The sequence below is a fragment of the Copadichromis virginalis genome, linkage group LG7 (assembly GCF_057382275.1).
Source record: "Copadichromis virginalis isolate Kocher_CV1m ecotype Utaka linkage group LG7, C_Virginalis_male_GT1.1, whole genome shotgun sequence".
Classification (NCBI taxonomy): domain Eukaryota; kingdom Metazoa; phylum Chordata; class Actinopteri; order Cichliformes; family Cichlidae; genus Copadichromis; species Copadichromis virginalis.
In genome coordinates, this window is record NC_140624.1 from 61,390,464 (window position 1) to 61,411,894 (window position 21,431).

At 40.6% G+C, this 21,431-nt stretch overlaps 1 protein-coding gene across 2 annotated transcripts; it reads left to right on the plus strand.

Moving 5' to 3' along the window:
• Positions 1-13,151: 13,151 nt before the first annotated feature.
• On the plus strand, positions 13,152-20,556 carry LOC146706426 (uncharacterized). 2 transcript variants are annotated; one of them, XM_085464588.1, is made up of 6 exons: positions 13,155-13,398; positions 16,604-16,655; positions 16,964-17,151; positions 18,349-18,522; positions 18,862-18,972; positions 19,996-20,556. In XM_085464588.1, the coding sequence occupies exons 1-6, from the start codon at positions 13,246-13,248 to the stop codon at positions 20,107-20,109; spliced, it is 792 nt and encodes a 263-aa protein (XP_085320714.1). In that variant the 5' UTR covers positions 13,155-13,245; the 3' UTR covers positions 20,110-20,556. The 2 variants fall into 2 exon arrangements, with proteins under 2 accessions (XP_085320715.1, XP_085320714.1); XM_085464589.1 differs by lacking the exons at positions 18,862-18,972; positions 19,996-20,556 and adding an exon at positions 18,600-18,781 and having other exon boundaries at positions 13,152-13,398.
• The last annotated feature ends 875 nt before the right edge of the window (positions 20,557-21,431 follow it).

The window sequence follows — 21,431 nt, forward strand, 5'->3', positions numbered from 1 at the left end:
AGCCGGCTCTTTTTAGTGAGCCAAGCCGAAAGATCCGAAAGTGTCATGAATCGCTGTGCGGCAGGCAGGAGTTGGACCCAAAGCGCAGGACTCACAGACTCAGGGAGGTGAACTCAAAACTCAGCTTTATTTACTGGCAGGGAAAAAAACATACAAACTAATCTAAACTGGGAACTTGGAAAACTCACAGAGAGACACACAGGGAGATCCACACGCGAGGGACGACGCGACACTGGCTCAGAGAAACACAGGGTTTAAATACACTGGGAAGTAACGAGGGGAATGAGACACAGGAGGGCACAGCTGGGAGAAATCAGGACTGACGAGACAAGCAAAGCAGGACGCATTCACATGAGACACGGACCATCAAAGTAAAACAGGAAGTATCACACAGAGACGCGAACTTGACACAGTGGAGACAACAACTAAGAAATACAGAGACATAAACCATAAGACAGAGGTCTAAGAACCAAAATACACAGGGAAATACTCAGCTGGGAACACAAGAGACTAGACTAGAGAGAGTAACAAAAAACCAACCATGAGAACATAATGCACAATGCAGAGTGACAGAAAACAAGAAACTCAAACATGCAAAGACACACAATTACACAGAACAGAGGGGACACAGAGAGACATGAAGGGCAAGGGATCAAAACTAGAAGCCATAGAATAAATCACACACAAGTACAATAATACAAAAATCACAAAGAACTAAAAACGCTGGGTCAGGAGACCCAGGACCGTGACAGAAAGAGCCGGTTCTCTAAGAAGAGTAAGAAAATAAATATACGCTTTAGGACGAGGGGTAAACGGATCAATAACAATTTAAAAATTATAATTTACAGTTTGTTGATTTAAAGTCTCACACACAAGCCGTTGAAAGGGGGGGAGAGCTGCTTCCAAATAGAGCACATTTCATTCATAATGTTGTAAATCCAAGCCCATTATGGATTCATGATTTGAATCCTGGGTTGTGTGAAATCCCAGAAATACACCTTAGACAAAGTGAATCTGTGAACTAAGGTGTAGGTCTATTAGGTTATGTTGTGGTGATCCTTGGGTTGGGGGATGGGTGTTCATACTGGAGTGCAAAATTAAAACCAAGATGGACTAGAAAAGTTCAAAGCCATCAGCTCCTCAGTTTAGAAAAACGAGAAAAGAGAAGGAGGAGAAACGAGCAAAAGAAACAGGTAAGCAGATTTGTTATTGGATAATGGCAGAGGAAGTTTTCGCCCAGGGCGCCAAACAGGCTAAGACCGCCACTGCACACAGGTGTATCCCTGCAGTCCTCACAAAAGCTGAAAGCAGCACATTTCTCTCCTTAAATTCCTTTGCACTAGTCTTTAACTTGGAAGCCCTATCTAATTAAAATCACAACTTCAGGAAGATGAAAGGTTGAACAACATAAGTCCCTTGCCAGGATTGTGTAAATAATCCAAAACAAAGACATCATCTTTGCGTTTTTTGGTACCTTTTGCCTAAACACTGGAATTTAGTTTAAACCTGCAGGAAGAGACTGAGCTGAAGACAACGCAGAAGGCAGGATGTATCTACAATCCCTGGGTACAGTCTCTAAGTACTTCCTTCTGCCACCATCTGGGAGTAGATTTTACATCTAAAATCAGACTGTTCTCAGGCACACGCAGAATGAACTTTACTCTTCAGCTAAAAAAGAGATGAAAACGAAATTGCAAATTAAAATGACACAACCTTCTTATCTGACAACAAAAGGTAAATGTAAATATATATTTTTGTGATGAGAATATGATTTCTGGCCGTTCAGCTCATTGTTTTATAAAGGTTTTACTTTACAGTGTGTTGCATTATAGTTTCTACCATGACGTCTTCTTACTTTTCCACTTGTTTTTAATCATATCAGTGCATCATCAGTCATTTGTAATTCCCAGAGAGGCAACCCAGGTGCTAGTTAAAGCTGAGCTTAAATAGTAGATTTACAAGAATAGCTACATGACATCACCATAAAGAGCATATAACAGATTGCCACTGTGGCATGACCTTTTATTTTGTTTACTCCTTTTACATAGGTTTTTTGGGGTTTTTTTGTTTTTTTGTCACAGCTTTAAATCCCATCTTCATCGTAAGATGGGGTTTGTGTGCCTTGATGAGATTTACATAACAACTTTTCTCCCAAGGACCATGAGATAATGTTGACAGTTTTGGGAGAGCTATCTGCTAATTGGTCCATCTGTATCATATTTCAGTGAGAAAAATTAAATGATTTCTGTGTACAAATACCGTAACAGTAATAAAAACTTTTCAGAGGTAGACCTGCTGGTGTGTTTCAGATTAATATAATGTTAAAATGATTAGTATAATATAATGTCTGACTGTTGGTATGATGTGCTTTTTATGAAATGCTGTTTCAGGTTTATGCCAGATATAACATGGCATAAACCTTCCAAAAAGCAAACATTTTCTCTCCTCGGTCCACAGAATATTTTCCCCCAAACTCTTTTGGATCATCAAGATATTTTTGGGCAAATGTGAGACGAGCATTTGTGTTCTTTTGGTCAGGAGTCCCCGTGGATGTCATTTTTACCCTGTGTCTTTCTAACTGTTGAATCATGAACACTGACCTTAAATGAGACAAGTGAGGCTGGGAGTTCTTCAGATGTTGTTCTGGGTTCTTTTGTAATCTCCTGGATGAGTCACTGATGTGCTTCTGGAGTAATTTTAGAAGACACTGTCATTTTCTCCATTAGTGTATACTGGCTCTCACTGTGGTTCACAGAAGTCCCAAAGTCTTAGAAATTGCCTTGTAACCCTCTCTAGACTGATAGATTTAAATGCCTTTGTTTCTCAGCTGTTTCTTTAGATTGTAGAATGTAGAATTTGTTTTTTGATATCTTTAGCTTACTTCACCTAGGCCTGGGTGTAGCTCGTGAAATTGACCTTCACTTTCCAAAAAATGAATCACAGTTAATTCATGATTTAACCAGGAGGCGGAATTACTTAATTTCATGTAAGACCAGGTAGGCTTGGATAGCTTTATTCCCAATAATGAATAAAATCACGATTTAAAAAATGCATTTTGTATTTATTTGTTGTACAATTGACTAATATAAAAAAATTCTAATGATATTAAAGATTTAAGTTTAACAAATATGCAAAAAACTGAGAAATGAGATAATAGGCAAATAGTTTAACATTGATATCTAGTAACAAAAGTAATATTAAAGTTGTGTGAAAGAGCCAATCTATGGAAAGCAACTTCAGTGCTTTGCCTTAACCCATATGTTTAATTTCAGTCAGAGAGCACACTGGTGCTGTCAGTGTGAGATAAAACATGATACTCCATCTTAGATGGGAGACTTTATTGAGCCATACATTTTTAAATCAAATGGATAATTCCAAATTATAAATTCATCAGTCCATTTGTTAATATTCTCATTTGGGAACATGATATATAACATGATTTCCTAAAATGCCGGGATTTCTTTTGTTTCAGAATCATAACATGTTGTTCGGTAACCTGCACTATTTTCTGCCTTGTTCTAGCCAAGTGCATTTCCCTCAGGATACTAAACACTGCTGAATCTTGTGTCATGTTTAGTCCTTTGAATGCAAGGGAGAATGCCATTTTTTCCAGCTACTGAACAAACTCAATAAGTGAACAGCTGAGCAGACTGAATAACAAAAGGATACTGCAGTGCATGTAAACACACTCTTTCATACGTCTAGCCGACTGTGATAAACCATTGTAATGAAGACCAAGGCAGCCAACTATGTTTTACAGAAGAGTAAGAAATAGGAAAATATAGGAGGATAAAAGTCATGATTTATTCATTGATGAAAGAAACCCTGTTATTTTATTTATGATGTCTTTAAATATAGCTCATGTGAATTAAATAAGTGATTGAGAATGGATGTTCCAACCTAGACTCTTGTGTTACACCCAGGCACTAGCATGATTGGAGTCATCTATTGTGTGCACATAAACACATCAATCACACATGCACACATTCAAAAACAGACATAAGTTACTGATGGGAGATACACTCCTGAGCCATGCGTCAGCTCTTTACTGGCTGACTCACCAACTGGGGGGAAAACTGCTACAAAATGTTATAATGATGTTACAATAAAGTTATAATTATGATAAGTGGTTACTGCTCTTTATGATTAAATAGGCAATTTCTCATTGGGGGAAAAATGTGCAGGTTTTGGTCTGTAGGATTCAAATTATTATCAAAAGCAGGCTGGTGAAATGACATGCAGCTACATGTCACTGGGAGAATTGTCCTTTCACATTCATTTCTCAGTTCATTAAACCCAGTTTTGTGCTGAGCTGACATGTTAGTCTTTATATAGATGAGTGTTTTCAAATAAATTATTCACAAAAGCCAGAGGTCTTATTGTTTTCTTTTGTTTATTTTCAATTTTATTTATCTTTATTGTGGTTTTTTACATTGTTAACATGATATTGTAGCTGTAAAACAGCCGGGTGCACCCTGAACAGATTTCTTGTCTATGCAGGGTTAACAAATCAGTATGTGCCAACTACAGTGTAGTGCCTCATGTTAAAGGATTTTATTGATTTACACCAATTAGTTATACTGATGATCCAATTTACTTAATAGGATGCAGCAACTTAATTCTGAGGCTCAAACAGAGATTTATTTGGTAAAAATAGCTCATGAATGTCTCTCCTGAAAGTAATGTTCCCAACACCTGACACACATCTGTATGATAAATGTGGAGCTTCTCCTATAACTGTAAATAAGTAAGATTTTGGCTTAAAAGATTTAAATCCAACTAACCATGCTAGAGGTCACTGATAAAGATGTTATGGGTTTTTTAAATCAAAAGCAAAACTCAATCAATCAAAACTATAAATAATCTGTGAATAGAAAATACATGTGTTATCATTCCTTTTGACTGTTTCAGAGGTTCGTTTATTTTATATTTTTTAGCTTTGTTTATTTTCAACTTTAGCTTTAGTTTTTTTGTTTCTACCAAATCCTTATTTGTAATATATGCAGCTCTTTAGCCCACTGTGTCTGTTGTTAACGTGGAAATTAATGCTGTTCAGCCCCTTTTTACATGCTGACATTTCATTCGATACAGTCATGTGAAAGTAGACTTTATGATTTGGTAGTTAGTAGAACCACATTTAGCAGCAAGAACTTGAAGTAATTGCTCTCTGTATAATGTTATCAATCTCTCACGTCATTGTACAGACATTTGAGTTCACCCTTTTCTACAGTGTTGCTTTCCTGAGGCATTACCTAATTTTGGACAAGCTTTAGCTGTTGGACAAATGATCTCACATTCACCTCTAGAATACTTTGGTGCTGTTTCTGATTTTTTGCATCACATGCTGCACTCCATTTTGGTCTTGAATGTCCAAAGACATTGTTCCAGACGTCCAGTTGTTTGTCCTGTTGTCAGATGCAACTTTGCAAACCTATGCTTCTATACTTCTTAGATATAAGAGCCTTTAGTAAACAGCCTGAGCACTGCATGTCACGGAGCTTTCAAAAGAGTTATAAATGCCACCTGTATCGGATGATTCAAAATACCTGACCTGCGTTTTTGTCAGAAATTTCACGGTGAATTAAACTGTAGATTGAGTTGAAAAGTTTGACTACATTAAGGTTTTTCTTTTCATGCTCAGATTCTTGAACATATTAAAGTCTAAAACTTTAAAGAGAGCCTTGCACTGAGCTATTGGCCCTAAAGCCACACGGCCAGGTTATCACATTCACATCCAGTGCCTTTGTGTCACTTTGCCATCTTTTTTTTTAATGAAATTAAAACACTCTGATGCATTTCTGATGAGGGTTTTGAGGGTGGTCCTAAATTTTTTATTTTTCAATATTTGAAGTCCACTAACTATAATTAGAGTACTGTCTGGTCATTCATATAGTCAGCATAGCTCAGAGGCAGCTGTTTTAAGTAATACAACTCTGGTGGACATGGACTGTGTCATTCATTACCAGAGGTTTTTTCTTAGAGTCTGTAAATGTGTAAAGTTGCAGTAGAACCAGAAAAATGGAAACACCATGTTCTGCATGTCCCTCTGCTTTGTCCCTGATTACCAGGCAGACCAACTGCAATATAAGCCATTAACTTGCTGTTGTCTTGTCTTTAGCACTATTGTGTGTGCTTAGGCAAGCCACTTAACACTCTCCAGTTCCACGAGCAAATCTCTGCACCACACATTGTACCACTACCTCATCACTTGCACTGTGCGCTTGGTGCCAAAGTAATGTGTCTGTAAATGGAGGCATAGCAGCCAAATTCCAAATTAACTGACCCTGGAGCAGACCCAGAGTATCTGCCGCTCCCAAGCACCAGAAGCTTTAAGAAAATCTGGACTTAGGAAGCTGCCAGAGAAACCATCTGTGTGCTGTGACTGCATAAGCTCCATCAGCTGTGCTGTCACCCTTATCGCTGCGCCTCCATCTTAGCTTCAATATTTGAAAACGAAATGAATGCAAAGAGTAAGTCCCCTTTATAAATTTAGTATTCATGAAGGCCAGACTATCTAATCATATATTTTGACTGCATCAGTAGAATCAAATTCCCTTAAATGTGATTAATATTAGCTTCTTAGATGGCACTCCTTTCACCTTGTGTAGATTCCAGTAAATTTGAGAAAGTAGAAGGAAACACATTAACAGCTACTGGCTTTAATAAGCATTCAAGTGTGAATGCATGTTCATCAGAGCAAATTAATGCATATGCTAGGCAGTGTCTTTTTTTGCTTTGTCACTATTTCTTTTATAAAGGCACTAGTTATTGTACTGTAGGTAATTCAATTCAATTTTATTCATATAGCGCCAAATCACAACAACGGTCGCCTCAAGGTGCTTTATATTGTAAGGTAGACCCTACAATAATACATACAGAGAAAAAAACCAACAATCATATGACCCCCTATGAGCAAGCACTTTGGCGACAGTGGGAAGGAAAAACTCCCTTTTAACAGGAAGAAAGAACCAGGCACAGGGAGGGGCGGAGCCATCTGCTCCGACCGGTTGGAGTGAGAGAAGGAAAACAGGAGGCATGCGATGGAAGAGAGAGAGATCAATGACAAGTATGATTGAATGCAGAGAAGTCTATTAACACATAGTGAGTGAGAACGGTGAGTGAAAAGGAAAAACTCAATGCATGATGGGAGTCCCCCAGCAGCCTACACCTATTGCAGCATAACTAAGGGAGGATTCAGGGTCACCTGATCCATCTCTAACAATATACTTTAGCAAAAAAGAAAGTTTTCGCCTAATCTTAAAAGTAGAGATAGTGTCTGTCTCCCAAATCCAAACTGGAAGCTGGTTCCATACAGGGAGTCCAGAATTATTAGGCAAGTTGTATTTTTGAGGAATAATTTTATTATTGAATAACAACCATGTCCTCAATGAACCCAAAAAACTCATTAATATCAAAGCTGAATGTTTGTGGAAGTAGTTTTTAGTTTGTTTTTAGTTTTAGCTATTTTAGGGGGATATCTGTGTGTGCAGGTGACTATTACTGTGCATAATTATTAGGCAGCTTAACAAAAAACAAATATATACCCATTTCAATTATTTATTTTTACCAGTGAAACCAATATAACATCTCCACATTCACAAATATACATTTCTGACATTCAAAAACAAAAGAAAAACAAATCAGCGACCAATATAGCCACCTTTCTTTGCAAGGACACTCAAAAGCCTGCCATCCATGGATTCTGTCAGTGTTTTGATCTGTTCACCGTCAACATTGCGTGCAGCAGCAACCACAGCCTCCCAGACACTGTTCAGAGAGGTGTACTGTTTTCCCTCCTTGTAAATCTCACATTTGATGATGGACCACAGGTTCTCAATGGGGTTCAGATCAGGTGAACAAGGTGGCCATGTCATTAGTTTTTCTTCTTTTATACCCTTTCTTGCCAGCCACGCTGTGGAGTACTTGGACGCGTGTGATGGAGCATTGTCCTGCATGAAAATCATGTTTTTCTTGAAGGATGCAGACTTCTTCCTGTACCACTGCTTGAAGAAGGTGTCTTCCAGAAACTGGCAGTAGGACTGGGAGTTGAGCTTGACTCCATCCTCAACCCGAAAAGGCCCCACAAGCTCATCTTTGATGATACCAGCCCAAACCAGTACTCCACCTCCACCTTGCTGGCGTCTGAGTCGGACTGGAGCTCTCTGCCCTTTACCAATCCAGCCACGGGCCCATCCATCTGGCCCATCAAGACTCACTCTCATTTCATCAGTCCATAAAACCTTAGAAACACCAGTCTTGAGATATTTCTTGGCCCAGTCTTGACGTTTCAGCTTGTGTGTCTTGTTCAGTGGTGGTCGTCTTTCAGCCTTTCTTACCTTGGCCATGTCTCTGAGTATTGCACACCTTGTGCTTTTGGGCACTCCAGTGATGTTGCAGCTCTGAAATATGGCCAAACTGGTGGCAAGTGGCATCTTGGCAGCTGCACGCTCGACTTTTCTCAGTTCATGGGCAGTTATTTTGCGCCTTGGTTTTTCCACACGCTTCTTGCGACCCTGTTGACTATTTTGAATGAAACGCTTGATTGTTTGATGATCACGCTTCAGAAGCTTTGCAATGTTGAGACTGCTGCATCCCTCTGCAAGATATCTCACTATTTTTGACTTTTCTGAGCCTGTCAAGTCCTTCTTTTGACCCATTTTGCCAAAGGAAAGGAAGTTGCCTAATAATTATGCACACCTGATATAGGGTGTTGATGTCATTAGACCACACCCCTTCTCATTACAGAGATGCACATCACCTAATATGCTTAATTGGTAGTAGGCTTTCGAGCCTATACAGCTTGGAGTAAGACAACATGCATGAAGAGGATGATGTGGACAAAATACTCATTTGCCTAATAATTCTGCACTCCCTGTAGAAGAGGGGCCTGAAAACTGAAGGCTCTCCCTCCCTCCCCTCCCAGCTTCACATCAAACTAATGAAAAACTATTGGTAGTTCTGAGAGAAAACTAATTTACCTTCATTTTAGCTTCAGTGTTGTTGTAAATAATTTAGTATAAACTAGGCAGACATGTAAGTGTTTGCAAAATGTTGCACATTTTTCTTATTTTTGAATGTGCTTCAGCACTTTCAGTTCGAAATATAGTAATGGGTTATAAAGTATGAACCAGATAAGATCTTTTCTACTGACACTGAATGTAATCCAGTGTGTATTCTACTTGGAATGGCGAATGACAAAATCAGAGGGAAGTTTGGAAAGCAGCTCTACAGGCTTTTAATGTTCTGTGTAAGGAAGTGTGTCCTTTAGGATCACGGATATGGCCCCATCTAAAACTCAATGGCAGCAGACGGAATTACTCACTGGAATATGTGTCATTAGACCACCTAGCAGGCAAGTTACATAGCAGGGACAATGAGTTTGTATGGTGTACGCAAGTTTGGATATTTCTGCTATTCTCTCATGGGCCCTGGTCTACAATGTAATCAGAATCAGAAAGACTTTATTTATCCCCAAGGGGCAATTAACAAATGTAAGCATGTCATTGCTACTTTACATATGAGTATTGCTAACTTTATCTCATAACCAGAGTCTCTGGACTTTCTTTGCCTTTTCTTGGGTTTCTATCACTGCACATAAGTGAAATACAGCCCTTCTGCCTAGCAGAAGTAATTTGGCACTTGTTATGTTTGGTTATTGGGTGTTTTTTTGCCGGTGTGTGTGGTTCAAGTACAAAAATGATGTCCAAAAGTTTTCATTTAGGTGTAGCAGTCTTATCAATATGAGAAGAAAAGAGGTGAACAAACCAAATGTAAATGAGAATATGATTCTTATAAGATTAAAAAAAAACAAAAAACAAAACTGGTAATAGTAAAACTCCTGTCATGAAACTAATATATTATAGGTGAGTTTACCAGGAAAGAATATGACCAGTTTCACCAAAATATGACAAGCCAGAAAAAGAAACCAGCAGATTTCTGCGACAAAGTTCTTTGAACTGATTACACAGAACCTGTGTGCCATAAATGGGTGAGTCTACTCCCCTTACACAGAGCAAAACTGAAGGCAAAGGATCGCAGGGAAGATACAAAGATTTTAGATATGTGTGGATCAAAAAGGTAGTGACTGATTGCAATACATTTTCCTAAAACATTTAACCAGCATTAATTATTTTATGCTTTTACCTGCACTTCTGTCTATTATAACAATCAAAATAAAGCAGAGACTTGGGACAAACTCTTATTTCCTCCCCACTCCTGCACCTCGATTTCCATAGTTTAATATTCTTGCTCTTTTTTTAACTTAAAAATTATTAAATAAAACCCAGAACTGTGTTTGTTTTTCCTCTATGATCCCTGAACTTATGGATTATTAGCTTTCATTGAGAAATGCACTTTGCTGCTTAAGTAAAGATGACTCTGCTGCAAACACAGCTGTTTGGGGCTTTCTGCACAGTGAATTGTGGAACTGTTCAATCCAGAGCTTCATAGCAATGAAAGTTAAAGGGGCCCCCCTATTTATTAATTTCATTGTCTGCAGTGTTGACGCCTCTATTTTATTTTTCCAACTACTACCAGACTCTGTTTGTGAGGTTATTCTTGGTCAAAGTCTCAGGTATTGTACACAGTGGCCACACTGGCATTTCAGAATCAGAATCAGAAAGGGTTTTATTGCCAAATGTTGAGCAGGTTTACAACATTAGGAAATTGCTGCGGTACTTAGTGCAAACATACTGTCATATAACGCTTAAATAGACATAAAAATAAGAATTAAAAGTGCTAAGTAGATAGTTATATACATGACTGCAGGTGGTGATCAGTGCCAAACATGGAATGATGCAGTGAACACAGCGTAGGGTCATGTGTTAGTGGCGGGTACAGTCATACGGTTATTGTTCATGTGTCCAACAGCAGAGGGGAAGAAACTGTTCTTATGGCGAGAGGTTCTGGTGCGAATGGACCGGAGCCTCCTGCCTGAGGGGAGCAGGTCAAACAGACTGTGTCCAGGGTGAGAAGGGTCAGCTGTGATCCGAGCTGCACACCCCAGTGTCCTGTAGGTGTACAGGTCCTGCAGAGATGGGAGTCTGCAGCCAATCACCTTCTCAGCAGAGCGCACAACACGCTGCAGTCTCTGTTTGTCCCTGATAGTGGCTCCAGCGCACCACACGGTGATGGAGGAGGTGAGGATGGACTCGATGATTGCGGTGTAAAATTGCATCATTGTCCGTGTTGGCAGGTTGAATTTCTTCAGCTGCCTCAGGAAGTACATCCTCTGCTGGGCTTTCTTAATGACGGAGGTGATGGTGGGCTCCCACTTCAGGTCCTGGGAGATGGTGGTACCCAGGAAGTGGAATGAGTCCACAGAGGTGATGGGGGTGTCAGTCAGGATGATGGGGGGGAGTGGAGCTGTGTGCTTCCTGAAGTCCACAATAATCTCCACTGTCTTCTGGGCATTCAGCACCAGGTTGTTGTGGCTGCACCAGGACACCAGACGTTCAACCTCCCTCCTGTAGGCAGACTCATCCCCGTCCGAGATGAGTCCTATAACGGTGGTGTTTTATGCAAACTTGATTAGCTTGACAGACTGGTGGGTGGAGGTGCAGCAGTTGGTGTACAGGGAGAAGAGCAGAGGAGAAAGAACACAGCCCTGAGGGGAGCCGGTGAGGATGGTCCAGGAGTCCGAGACATTCTTTCCCAGCCTCACATGCTGCTTCCTGTCCATCAGGAAGTCAGTGTTCCACCGGCAGATGGGATCAGGCACATTCACCTGGGAAAGCTTGCCTTGGAGATGGTCTGGAAGGATGGTGTTGAAGGCAGAGCTGAAGTCCACAAACAGGATCCTGGCGTAGGTTCCTGGGGAGTCCAGATGCTGCAGGATGAAGTGTAGAGCCATGTTGATAGTGTTGTCTACAGACCTGTTGGCTGTGTATGCAAACTGCAGGGGGTCCAAGAGGGGGGCCGTGAGGGTCTTGAGGTAGGAGAGAACCAGGCACTCAAATGACTTCATGACCACAGATGTCAGAGCCACGGGTCTGTAGTCATTTAGTTCAGTGATCCTTGGTTTCTTGGGGACAGGGATCATGGTAGAGGACTTGAAGCAGGCAGGCATTTGTAGGAGAATATCAGCTTATTTGAGTGTTTGTGCTGTTAAGCTATATACATTCCTGCTACCATTATAGGGTAGAAAAGCAGAAGAAAATGAAATACTCTGTGGAATGAGTCACTGTTAGCACTGTCAACCATTACAACAGCCAGGAATTAATTCAGGGAAGACATCACATTTTTAGTTGCCAGAGATTTACATACAGTGAGGGAAATAATTATTTGTTGCCCCTGCTGAATTTGGAAGTTTTCTCACTTACAAAGAAATAAATCATCTCATTTTAATGGAGAGAGACAAAACATCAACCCCAAATCTCAAAGCTATAAATTGATTTGCATGTCAATACGTGAAATAAGTATTTGATCCCCTACAACCCAAACAGAATTCTAGCTCCCACAGATTAGTGATTGCAGTCAGTTAATCAATTACAGATATTCCTGATCTCAATTTGTTATGTGTATAAAGCACACCTGTCTACAGAATCAATTTCTTCTTTTCCACCCTCTCCTACACCATGGGCAAGACCAAAGAGCTGTCATCAGAGGACACCAGGAACAAAATCGTAGACCTGCACAAAGCTGTCTGTCGCCCTTGATCTGGAGCTCCTACAAAAGGATCTTGGCTCATGGATGAAAATGATCATGAGAAAGTTGGCGAATCACCCCAAAACTACACGGGAGAGCTTGTTAATGATCTGAACCGGAGAATGAACCGGTTTTGATTTGTGTTTGAGATCATTGTCCTGGCAGAACACCAAACTGTGTCCAACTTTCAGCTGTCTAACTGCTGATTTGAGGTGATGTTGAAGAACTGGGGTAGAGTAGAAAATAGTCAGTCATTAAAAGTTTACAAATAATTACAGTAACTTACAGGTTTAGAGAAATATCAAGTGTCCAAAAACTGTGGGCAGAGAAGAGAGTGGAGCCATGCGTGACTTTTTGCATATTTAAGTTTTTAGAGCAACTGAAGTAACAGCAGCAATTATGTGACAACAGTGGGCTGCAATGAAGAACTAAAACCAGAAGGAGGCAGTAATGAAACTTACAAGGATGGCAATTTAATGAAACTAGACGAAGAAGAAGAAGCGCAAGCCCCAGTAGAGCAAGCCTTCCCCCTGCTGGAGGAGTCGCGTGACGCCTGCAGATTATCTAAGAGCTCGCGCACAGGGACATATACAGTCCGCCATGAGTGCTGCTATGAATTTTAAAAAATGCGGCTCTGTGCTGATTACTGGAGCCAGCCGGGGCCTCGGGCTGCAGTTAGTGGACAGTCTGGCAAGTGGACAGTTTTCACCTGGAAAGATAATAGCCACGTGCAGAAACCCTGGTAACGCACAGGTAAACACCAACACGAAACTCGGTGTGCGCATTGATGGCGTAGCAATAATGGAATAAAGCTGATGGACCACTCCAAAGACAGCTATTTGGATAATACAAGTGTGTATGTTAACTCCCGAGAATAGTCAAACAGCGATTCTTCGTATTTCAGTGAATGTCGCTTTGGTCGCATTTAAGTAATCCGTCGGCGCATGCGTATTTGACTCATCTGTGCAGACGCGTGAATATAACACGTTGAAACGGAATAATTCCCCCCCTTCGTTAAAAAAAAAATAGAAATAGAAAAATATCTTCCAAAAAGTATGAATTGGTTAAAAAAAAACCGCTAAAAATGAACATTTCGTATAAGTTTTACAACTTATTCGTAAAGTAAAAGAAGAGGTTAGGTATTTATTGAACAAGATGTCATATTTTAGTAAAACTATAAGAAAAAAGTGATGTACACTATATTGATCTTTTCTTTAAAAACCCACAATTTAAATTAAAATATGTTCTTAATAAAGATGTGTTAAATTTAAGATTATTTCAAACATTGTCATGTGTAGGATAAAGGCTAAATAAAGATTTGTTTCCGCCAGCGCTGATCCATGTTTAAAGTGTTTGAGTAAAAGATCATCCTGGAAGTTTCCATACACCTATCATGGGCGTGAATGTCATGGTAATTTTGACCCCAAAATGGTCATGGCTGATGGCTCCCTGTCTTCCTGTTAAAAGTCTGCTTTTCCTTCCCACTGTTGCTAAGTGCACGCCCAAAAGGCATCTTCTGGTTGTTGGGGTTTTGTTTATTTTATTGTAGGGTCCTTACCACGTGAATTAAATTCTATTTTATTTTTAGCTAAATTTTTGGAGTTTGTTAATATAAAACAATCTCAGTATACATGGGTAACATAATCGGAAATTACAGTGGCCTGTATGTTATAGTGGAATCTGTGCGTGAGAGAGAGCTAGTCTGGTTGGGATCTCGCATTGTGTTACTTGTCATTATGCTTTTGTATCCTTATCCTATCAGCAGCCTTTGTGTCTTTATGCAGCATTAAAAATACAGCAAAATTTCTTTTAGGTGACATGTTCAAACAACACTCCACTGACAAGGCAAACATGTTGACATTCAAGTAAGGAAAAAAGTAGACTGGCCAGTTATTCTCCTCCTTTGAGCAAACACTGATGGTCACCAGAGGGCTGTACTATGAAGCAGGATTTATAATTTAGCAAGTCATGTTGAGTCTGAATTTTAAATGTCACAAAGGTGGTGGTTTGAAATTTATACATTTTCACTTTTCTTGACAATATGCTCTGAGTGTGATTATGGATTTTCTGAGGAAGAAATGCAATTTGCATAAACAACCTGTGTATTTGTCACATTGCTGTAAGTGCCGCTAATAATTGGAAATTGGTCTTTTGCATCAGAAAATATGCACAGCCGGTAAGGTTTTCTTGAGGCAGCTAACACAAACAGACCCTGGCTATCGTGAGCTTGGTTTGTAGTACGCCCCTCAGTTAACATAGAAATGTTAACCAGTGTGTGAATGTGTGTGTGAATGGGTGGATGACTGGTTGTGTGAAGCGCTTTGGGGTCCTTAGGGACTAGTAAAGCGCTATACAAATACAGGCCATTTACCATTTTATTTATTTAGAAATAAACAGGATCCACACATGCATCAACACTACAATGAGCGGGTGGAGGGAGGTTTGGAGTCTTCTCTCACCCCCGTTCTCTGCGGCCTGCTGGAGTGGGGGGCTAGGAGGAGGAGTTGGCCGTCTGGAGTGTGGGGCCTCCCTGCTGCTGCGGAGTCGGGGCGGTCTGCTTCTCCCCACCGCAGGGAAAAGGGTAACACCACCTGGGTCTGGGTGCAGTTCCCCCCTCCAGGGGCAAGGGTACCTAGACCCGGTTCGTAGAGTACGCTTGGGGAGTGTGATCGTGTGTACAGCGTCTCTTCATGTCTGTCTCCACGTTGGTTGAGTGTGGAGTAAGTGCATATGAGAGCATAAGGGTGGGAATGGATGTTTGTATCTATGTGTGCCTGTATGTCTGTGTCTATATGTCAGGTTGGGTATCAGACGCCACCTCTCTGGGGACATCTCAGGCCCTCCAAGGTTTGGAGGCCTATCTCCCCCCACCACTTCCCCTGCCGGTGGCGGACTCCCTCAGACATCGGTGCGTTGGTGGTTCTTTGTGTCCGGGGATGGGCGTCCAGGTATACTCCGGCTCACTCCTTGGCGGCCGCTTATCGGGGCCTGGAGCCTGGGGCTCGCTCGGGCCACTTCAGGGGTGGGGTGCCCCCGGCCCCTCGGCCTGGGGCTCGGTCACTCAGGCACAGCTGGCTGCCGGCGGAGCTCACGGGCGCGTCACTGCAACCCCCCTGGCTTCTGCTCCACGGCTGCTGAGTGACCCCTCATCTGGGACTCTCCTCAGCTCCTTCTGGGACAGTGGCGCGGCTGCCCCTCTGTTGGTCTTCCTTGGTCTCTTGTGTTCTGGGGGCCTCTGGATGAATGGAGTTTTGATCTCCTCCATACCTGCTTCATGCCCTGGAGGACGGGGCTGTGGCCCCCCCACACCCTCTAGCAGATCATTACATGAAGGAACCTTTTAAAAAAAAAAAAACAAGTGCGTCCATGCTCACAGGTGTACACACGGGTGATCACACACACAAACTACACCCTTTTTGGCTCCTACCTCAAAGCACACTGTGTTCTGTTGATCTTATGTGCTGCACAATAATGTTTAATATTTAGTATTTACTGTCATATTCCCATATATCATTGTGATGTTGTTTATTCTATTACTCTCGTTTTCTTCTGCTTGTTTTCTTTTTTCTTTCTCAGCAGGTGATCCAGGTGATCGATATATGCATTTTTTTTTCTGCTTATTCTGTTGGTTTTTGGTTTTTGCCCTTCTCCCCCGTCCCTCTTCTCAGCTGTTTTTCTTTCCCTCTTTCTTTCTCCCCTTCTTTCCCCCAGTCAAGTCTGTCCCGTATTCAGCAAATGAAAATAAAATAAACAATAAAAGGTGAATCAAATGGACCATTACGGCAAGGCTGGGATGGTCAATTTGGTAAAGTAAATCCGTTGGGCATCTTTCTTCGCCTTTACACAACAATTCTGATGGCAAAAGAGCCAAACGGGACAGGCAAAAAAAAAAAAAAAGAAAGAAACAGGATCAAGACATCCTCCCTCACCACTATCCAACTGTGCTTTTGACCTACAGGAACTTCAAGAACTGGCGGAGAAGCATCCCAACATCCACATAATCACTTTGGGTAAGACTGAGAAGAACATTGTTTTCTGTGTTTAGACAGAAAAAATTTAGGAAAAATTAAAACACAAAGTCACAGTCTTTATGACAGGCCATCGGCCACTTTTTTAGATACACCCATTGAACTGCTTGTTATTGTAAATATCTTATCAGCCAAACACATGGCTTAATGCAATTCATTGTATTTAAGATCTGAGCCACATTTCATGATCACCTTGTCCTTTTATGGTTCTTTAGCCCCCAATTTCTTGTTGCTGCGAGTGTTGCATGATTTTTTTTTTCAGCTTTGATTAGTTTATGTCTCTTTACTAGACGTAGTGAACCAGGAGAGCATAGAGAAGTCTGTAGAAGAGGTGAGCAAGCTGGTGCAAGAAGAAGGTCTGAACTGCCTGATCAACAATGCGGGCATCAACGTGGTGGCCGACTTTCATTCTGTTACCGCCGAGATGATGATAGAAAACTTCCACACCAACACTGTGGCTCCTCTAATGATCACTAAGGTAAATTTTATTTATATATTGTGTGCCTCTTGCCACCTTCTGTGCTTTGAATCAGCTACTTAGTAGCTCTAAAAAAGTTTTATTTGGAACATCTTGCATCATCAGACAGTGAAATAACCAAAAGAAAAGAGTGCAGCGTTCTGTTTTCCTCAGTCGCCGCAAGCAGGACCCATGAGTGTTTCATTTCCTCAGTGCTGGAAGCCAACATAAAGACACGACCTTGATGGACAGAAGTAACAAAACCCTGTTGTCTGGGGCAGACTGAATGCCATAAATATTAATTAAAAGTCAATTATTTTGTCGGCCGCTGATTTTAGGGTGGACTACAGAGTAAGCCTCCTGTGCTGGTAAAACTCAGGCACTGATCAGAAGCATGGCAGATTGTTCCTGACACACAGTTTGCTTCTGTTAAAGAGCCCTTTCTGCAACTGTGCAAGGCCAAATTGCTGCCCGGACGTCTTCTATAATCACCGTCTGCAAAGTTGTAAATGTGGTTTTAAATCAACACTACATCACACACTTTAGAGCAGACAACTGCTTCTCGGCCCTCTCTGCAGGTTTTGGGAGATAATTACACTTCAGATTGTAACAAAACTGAAAATGTCATCTTAGGTCTTTGTTTGTTTTTTGTTTCTTCCAGAGAGTTTTAATGACTGAATGATTAATCAGTAATTTGAGGAAAAACTTGTTTTAACCTATAAAAACCCTAAAAGGGTGTATCTCTCATTTGTCCTAAAAATGCTTGTTTTTAAACAGTTGCTTTGTGGAGAATCAAGCAGTTTGAAGCTGTCTGACTGTATTATTAGTTTTTTTTGGAGACCCATCGTTGATCTCTGCTTCAACTTGTTGATTTTTGCTTTTTTCTTTTTTTGTTTTGATTTTTTTTAAAGTAAAAAATAATAATTAAATAAAAGCAGAATATTTCAGTAGCATCAGTAAAGTTTGAGAGAATTGAAAAAGTGTGTGTGGAGAATTGTGGCTTTTTGCCCACTCCATGGAAATGCTGCCACCAGAGGGCAGCACTAGCGTCATCTCTAAAGACATACAGTGTGAAATGTGTCAGTCTGACAAGTTCATATTTAAAATGTTAAAAGTATAATAATCAGCATGTTTTTTTAAATAATTTTAAACCATTCATAAACTGTGACTTTATTGCTGCTTCCAGCTATAATGTGTGTGTCTTCTTTTTTCTGCCAGGCTTATCTGCCTCTTCTAAAAAAAGCTGCATCCAGAGGAGGGGCAGGAGGCTCAGCTACAATGGGAATCCAGAGGGCAGCGGTTATTAACATGACCTCACTGCTGGGCTCTGTGGAGCTCACTTGGGGTGAGAGGGCCAACAACTTCAAATGGTACCCCTACAGGACATCCAAGGTATTGTTACTGTGATTTAAAGAATAATTACAGTTTATTTAAGCTGTGAGTATTTCGCATTAATATTGCTGTTATAGGTGTGTGGACCATGTGGAGTTGCACAAAACATTCAGAACAGTAATTATTGGCTATTAGCAGCTAGCAGGAGCTCCCAGCAACTTCCAGGTTAAAGGAAAGAAGAGTTATTAGAGAATACTGCATAATAAAAAGTAACGGACTGCTAAGGGACATCACTTAACTTGGGTTAACTGTACTGTGATGTGAGTATGAAAAGAGGGGTCAAGGTGAAATTCATTTTCTTTGTGTTTCATGGTAATCTGTTTGTGCTTGTCATTTTAGAGTGCACTAAACATGGTTAGTCGCTGCATGGCTGTAGACCTAGAGCCAGATGGGATTCTCTGTATGGCTATACACCCTGGCTGGGTACGCACTGACATGGGGGGGTCAGAGGTAAGGGCCTGCTCTGAATGACTTTAAGATACGCATAATTGATGAGGAAGGAAGAGAGAATGCATTGGACTTATGAACGGGCTATACCACTGTGATATATACCGTAAATGGTGTGTGTGTGTGTGTGTGTGTGTGTGTGTGTGTGTGTGTGTGTGTGTGTGTGTGTGTGTGTGTGTGTGTGTGTGTAAAAACATGTCATGGATTGGACTATAGTAGTTAAAAGGACTCAAATATAAGCTGCTGCTTGTAACTATACCAAGTCCAGATCCAAAATAACAAAAGCCTATTGGTTTAACAAAAAAAACCCCAAAAGAGTGTAAAATACAAAATACAAAACGCACAAAAATAAAAGCAACAGTTGCCAGCATATCCCGGGGCAGATCCAGGACACGCTGGAGAGATTATATCTCTCGGCTGGCCTGGGAATGCCATGGTGTTCCCCCAGACAAGCTGGAGGAGGTGGGCTTTTCTGCTTGGGCTGCTGCCCCCGCGACCCAGCCCCGGATAAGCGGAAGAAGATGGATGGATGGATGGTTAAAACACATTATGATGCAACAAAGAACACAGGCAAACTGGGGCTAAAAATAAACATGAAGTAATGAGGAGAGCAGAAACGTAAGAGAAGCTAAACACAGCTGAGCACAGTCAAGGTAAATGAGGAGGTTAAACTACAAACAATACACAAAGAGTGTGATTAGTGAAGTAAAATAGAAACTTATAAAGTAAATCTGAGTGAACTTAACTCAGGACAATAAGATGGAGGGAGACACTGAGGAATCAAATAAACTCTAATACAAATAGAAACTCAAACTGTGAACTAAAGACTGAAAATGCTAAGTAAAAGACGTGAAACCTGAAAATGTAGATGTTATAAAAGAGACCCAAAGAGAGACCTAGCCTTATAATAAACAAGAATTAATTTGAATAACACTCAAAAACACACAAATACCCTGAGAACAGACCTGGGATCATGACAGAAGCGTGTGTTTCATTTGCTTTTCTGTTCTCTCCATCTCTTTCCAGGCTCCACTGAGTCCCGAGGATAGTATTTCTTTCATGTTGTCTGTGATTGGAGGGCTAACTGAAAAGGACCATGGCTCATTTCTGAACTTTACAGGAGAGCAGATACCTTGGTGAACTTGATGTCCATCAGTTATGAGAAGGACTGAGAATTCTTAACTCATCCTAATGGTTATTACTTTTACTCTAACTATGCAAGAATGAATGTATCTACGGCTTTGATTGTGCTGCATGCCACTTTATAGGAGCGTATCTACTAGAGCTTTTTCCAAACCATTTTGCTCTGTCCCCTTCAAAAAGTGCACTGAGCCCTGCGGTCAGGGAAGCGCATGTTGTGTTAGTAAGAGAAAATCACAGACTAGATTTTACAAATGTTAGCACAAACTCCATAAACTTTTCATCGCTCAGGGTGGGCCTGCTGTGTATTTTGGGGGGCTTATATAGGCTTTTGGATTGTCTTGCTGTGAAATAATACCAGCCGTGGTGCAAATCGGTTCTCAGTCCACCAGTGTCTTCACAATGATTACATGTACAACAGATAACCAATAAAATATCCTACATAGGGACTATGTCTGTGAAGGTTCTCAGTCATCCAGGTCATCTTTGCAAGCTTTCTTTGCAAGCTCCTTTGACTACATAGGGACTAGGTTAGCAGCAGTTCGCAGATTTGCCCTTAAACCATGGTATGATGTTTAACAGCCGTATGATAATATTTCGTATTAGGATAGAGAATTTAATTTGCTCATAGTCATCTTGGTTTCTTGGAGAATAGGTCAAGCTAGTGCACCTTTCCTGTTTGTATTGCTTCAAAAGAAGTAGGGTTTGTTAATTTATTTTCCCCGTATTTTGTTTGCTCCAATGGGAGACTGTAAAAAGACAGAAGTCTTTTTACACATATTTGCTTTAAAAATTTGTTTCAATTTTCAGTTCTAATAAATAATTTACTAAAACAAAACTGTCTTTTGGTTTATTCCTTAAAGAGTTATTGTAAATAATATTTATTTAGAAACTGAAATGAGGTGAAAGGATGATGTTCATTTCTTCAGGGTTTTTTTTTTTGTATAATTTTCTAAACACATAAAGCAAATGACACCACAAAAACAGACAGGCAAATGCACAAAACAGTTATTCTGTAGACTGCAATGAGTTCCTAAGACTAGGACAGAAGCGATAACATTCATCAATACCATTAAGAATGCTAAGTTTATATATGGGTGCCACTGTTTAAGTAGTGGAAATGGATGTAAATGTTAGTTTTAATATAGTCCATTGAGTTTTAGGTTGTCTCGATTTATCTACTTAGTTTCTTGAGTTTAAGATGATGCATTACTTCCCTCAGTCATTGAGAGAATCCAGTTCAAAGTGGCAAATGTAATTTTTGGCTATTTTTTATTCCTAGGAGATACCTGTTGTTCCACAATAGCAAATATGGCCACAAG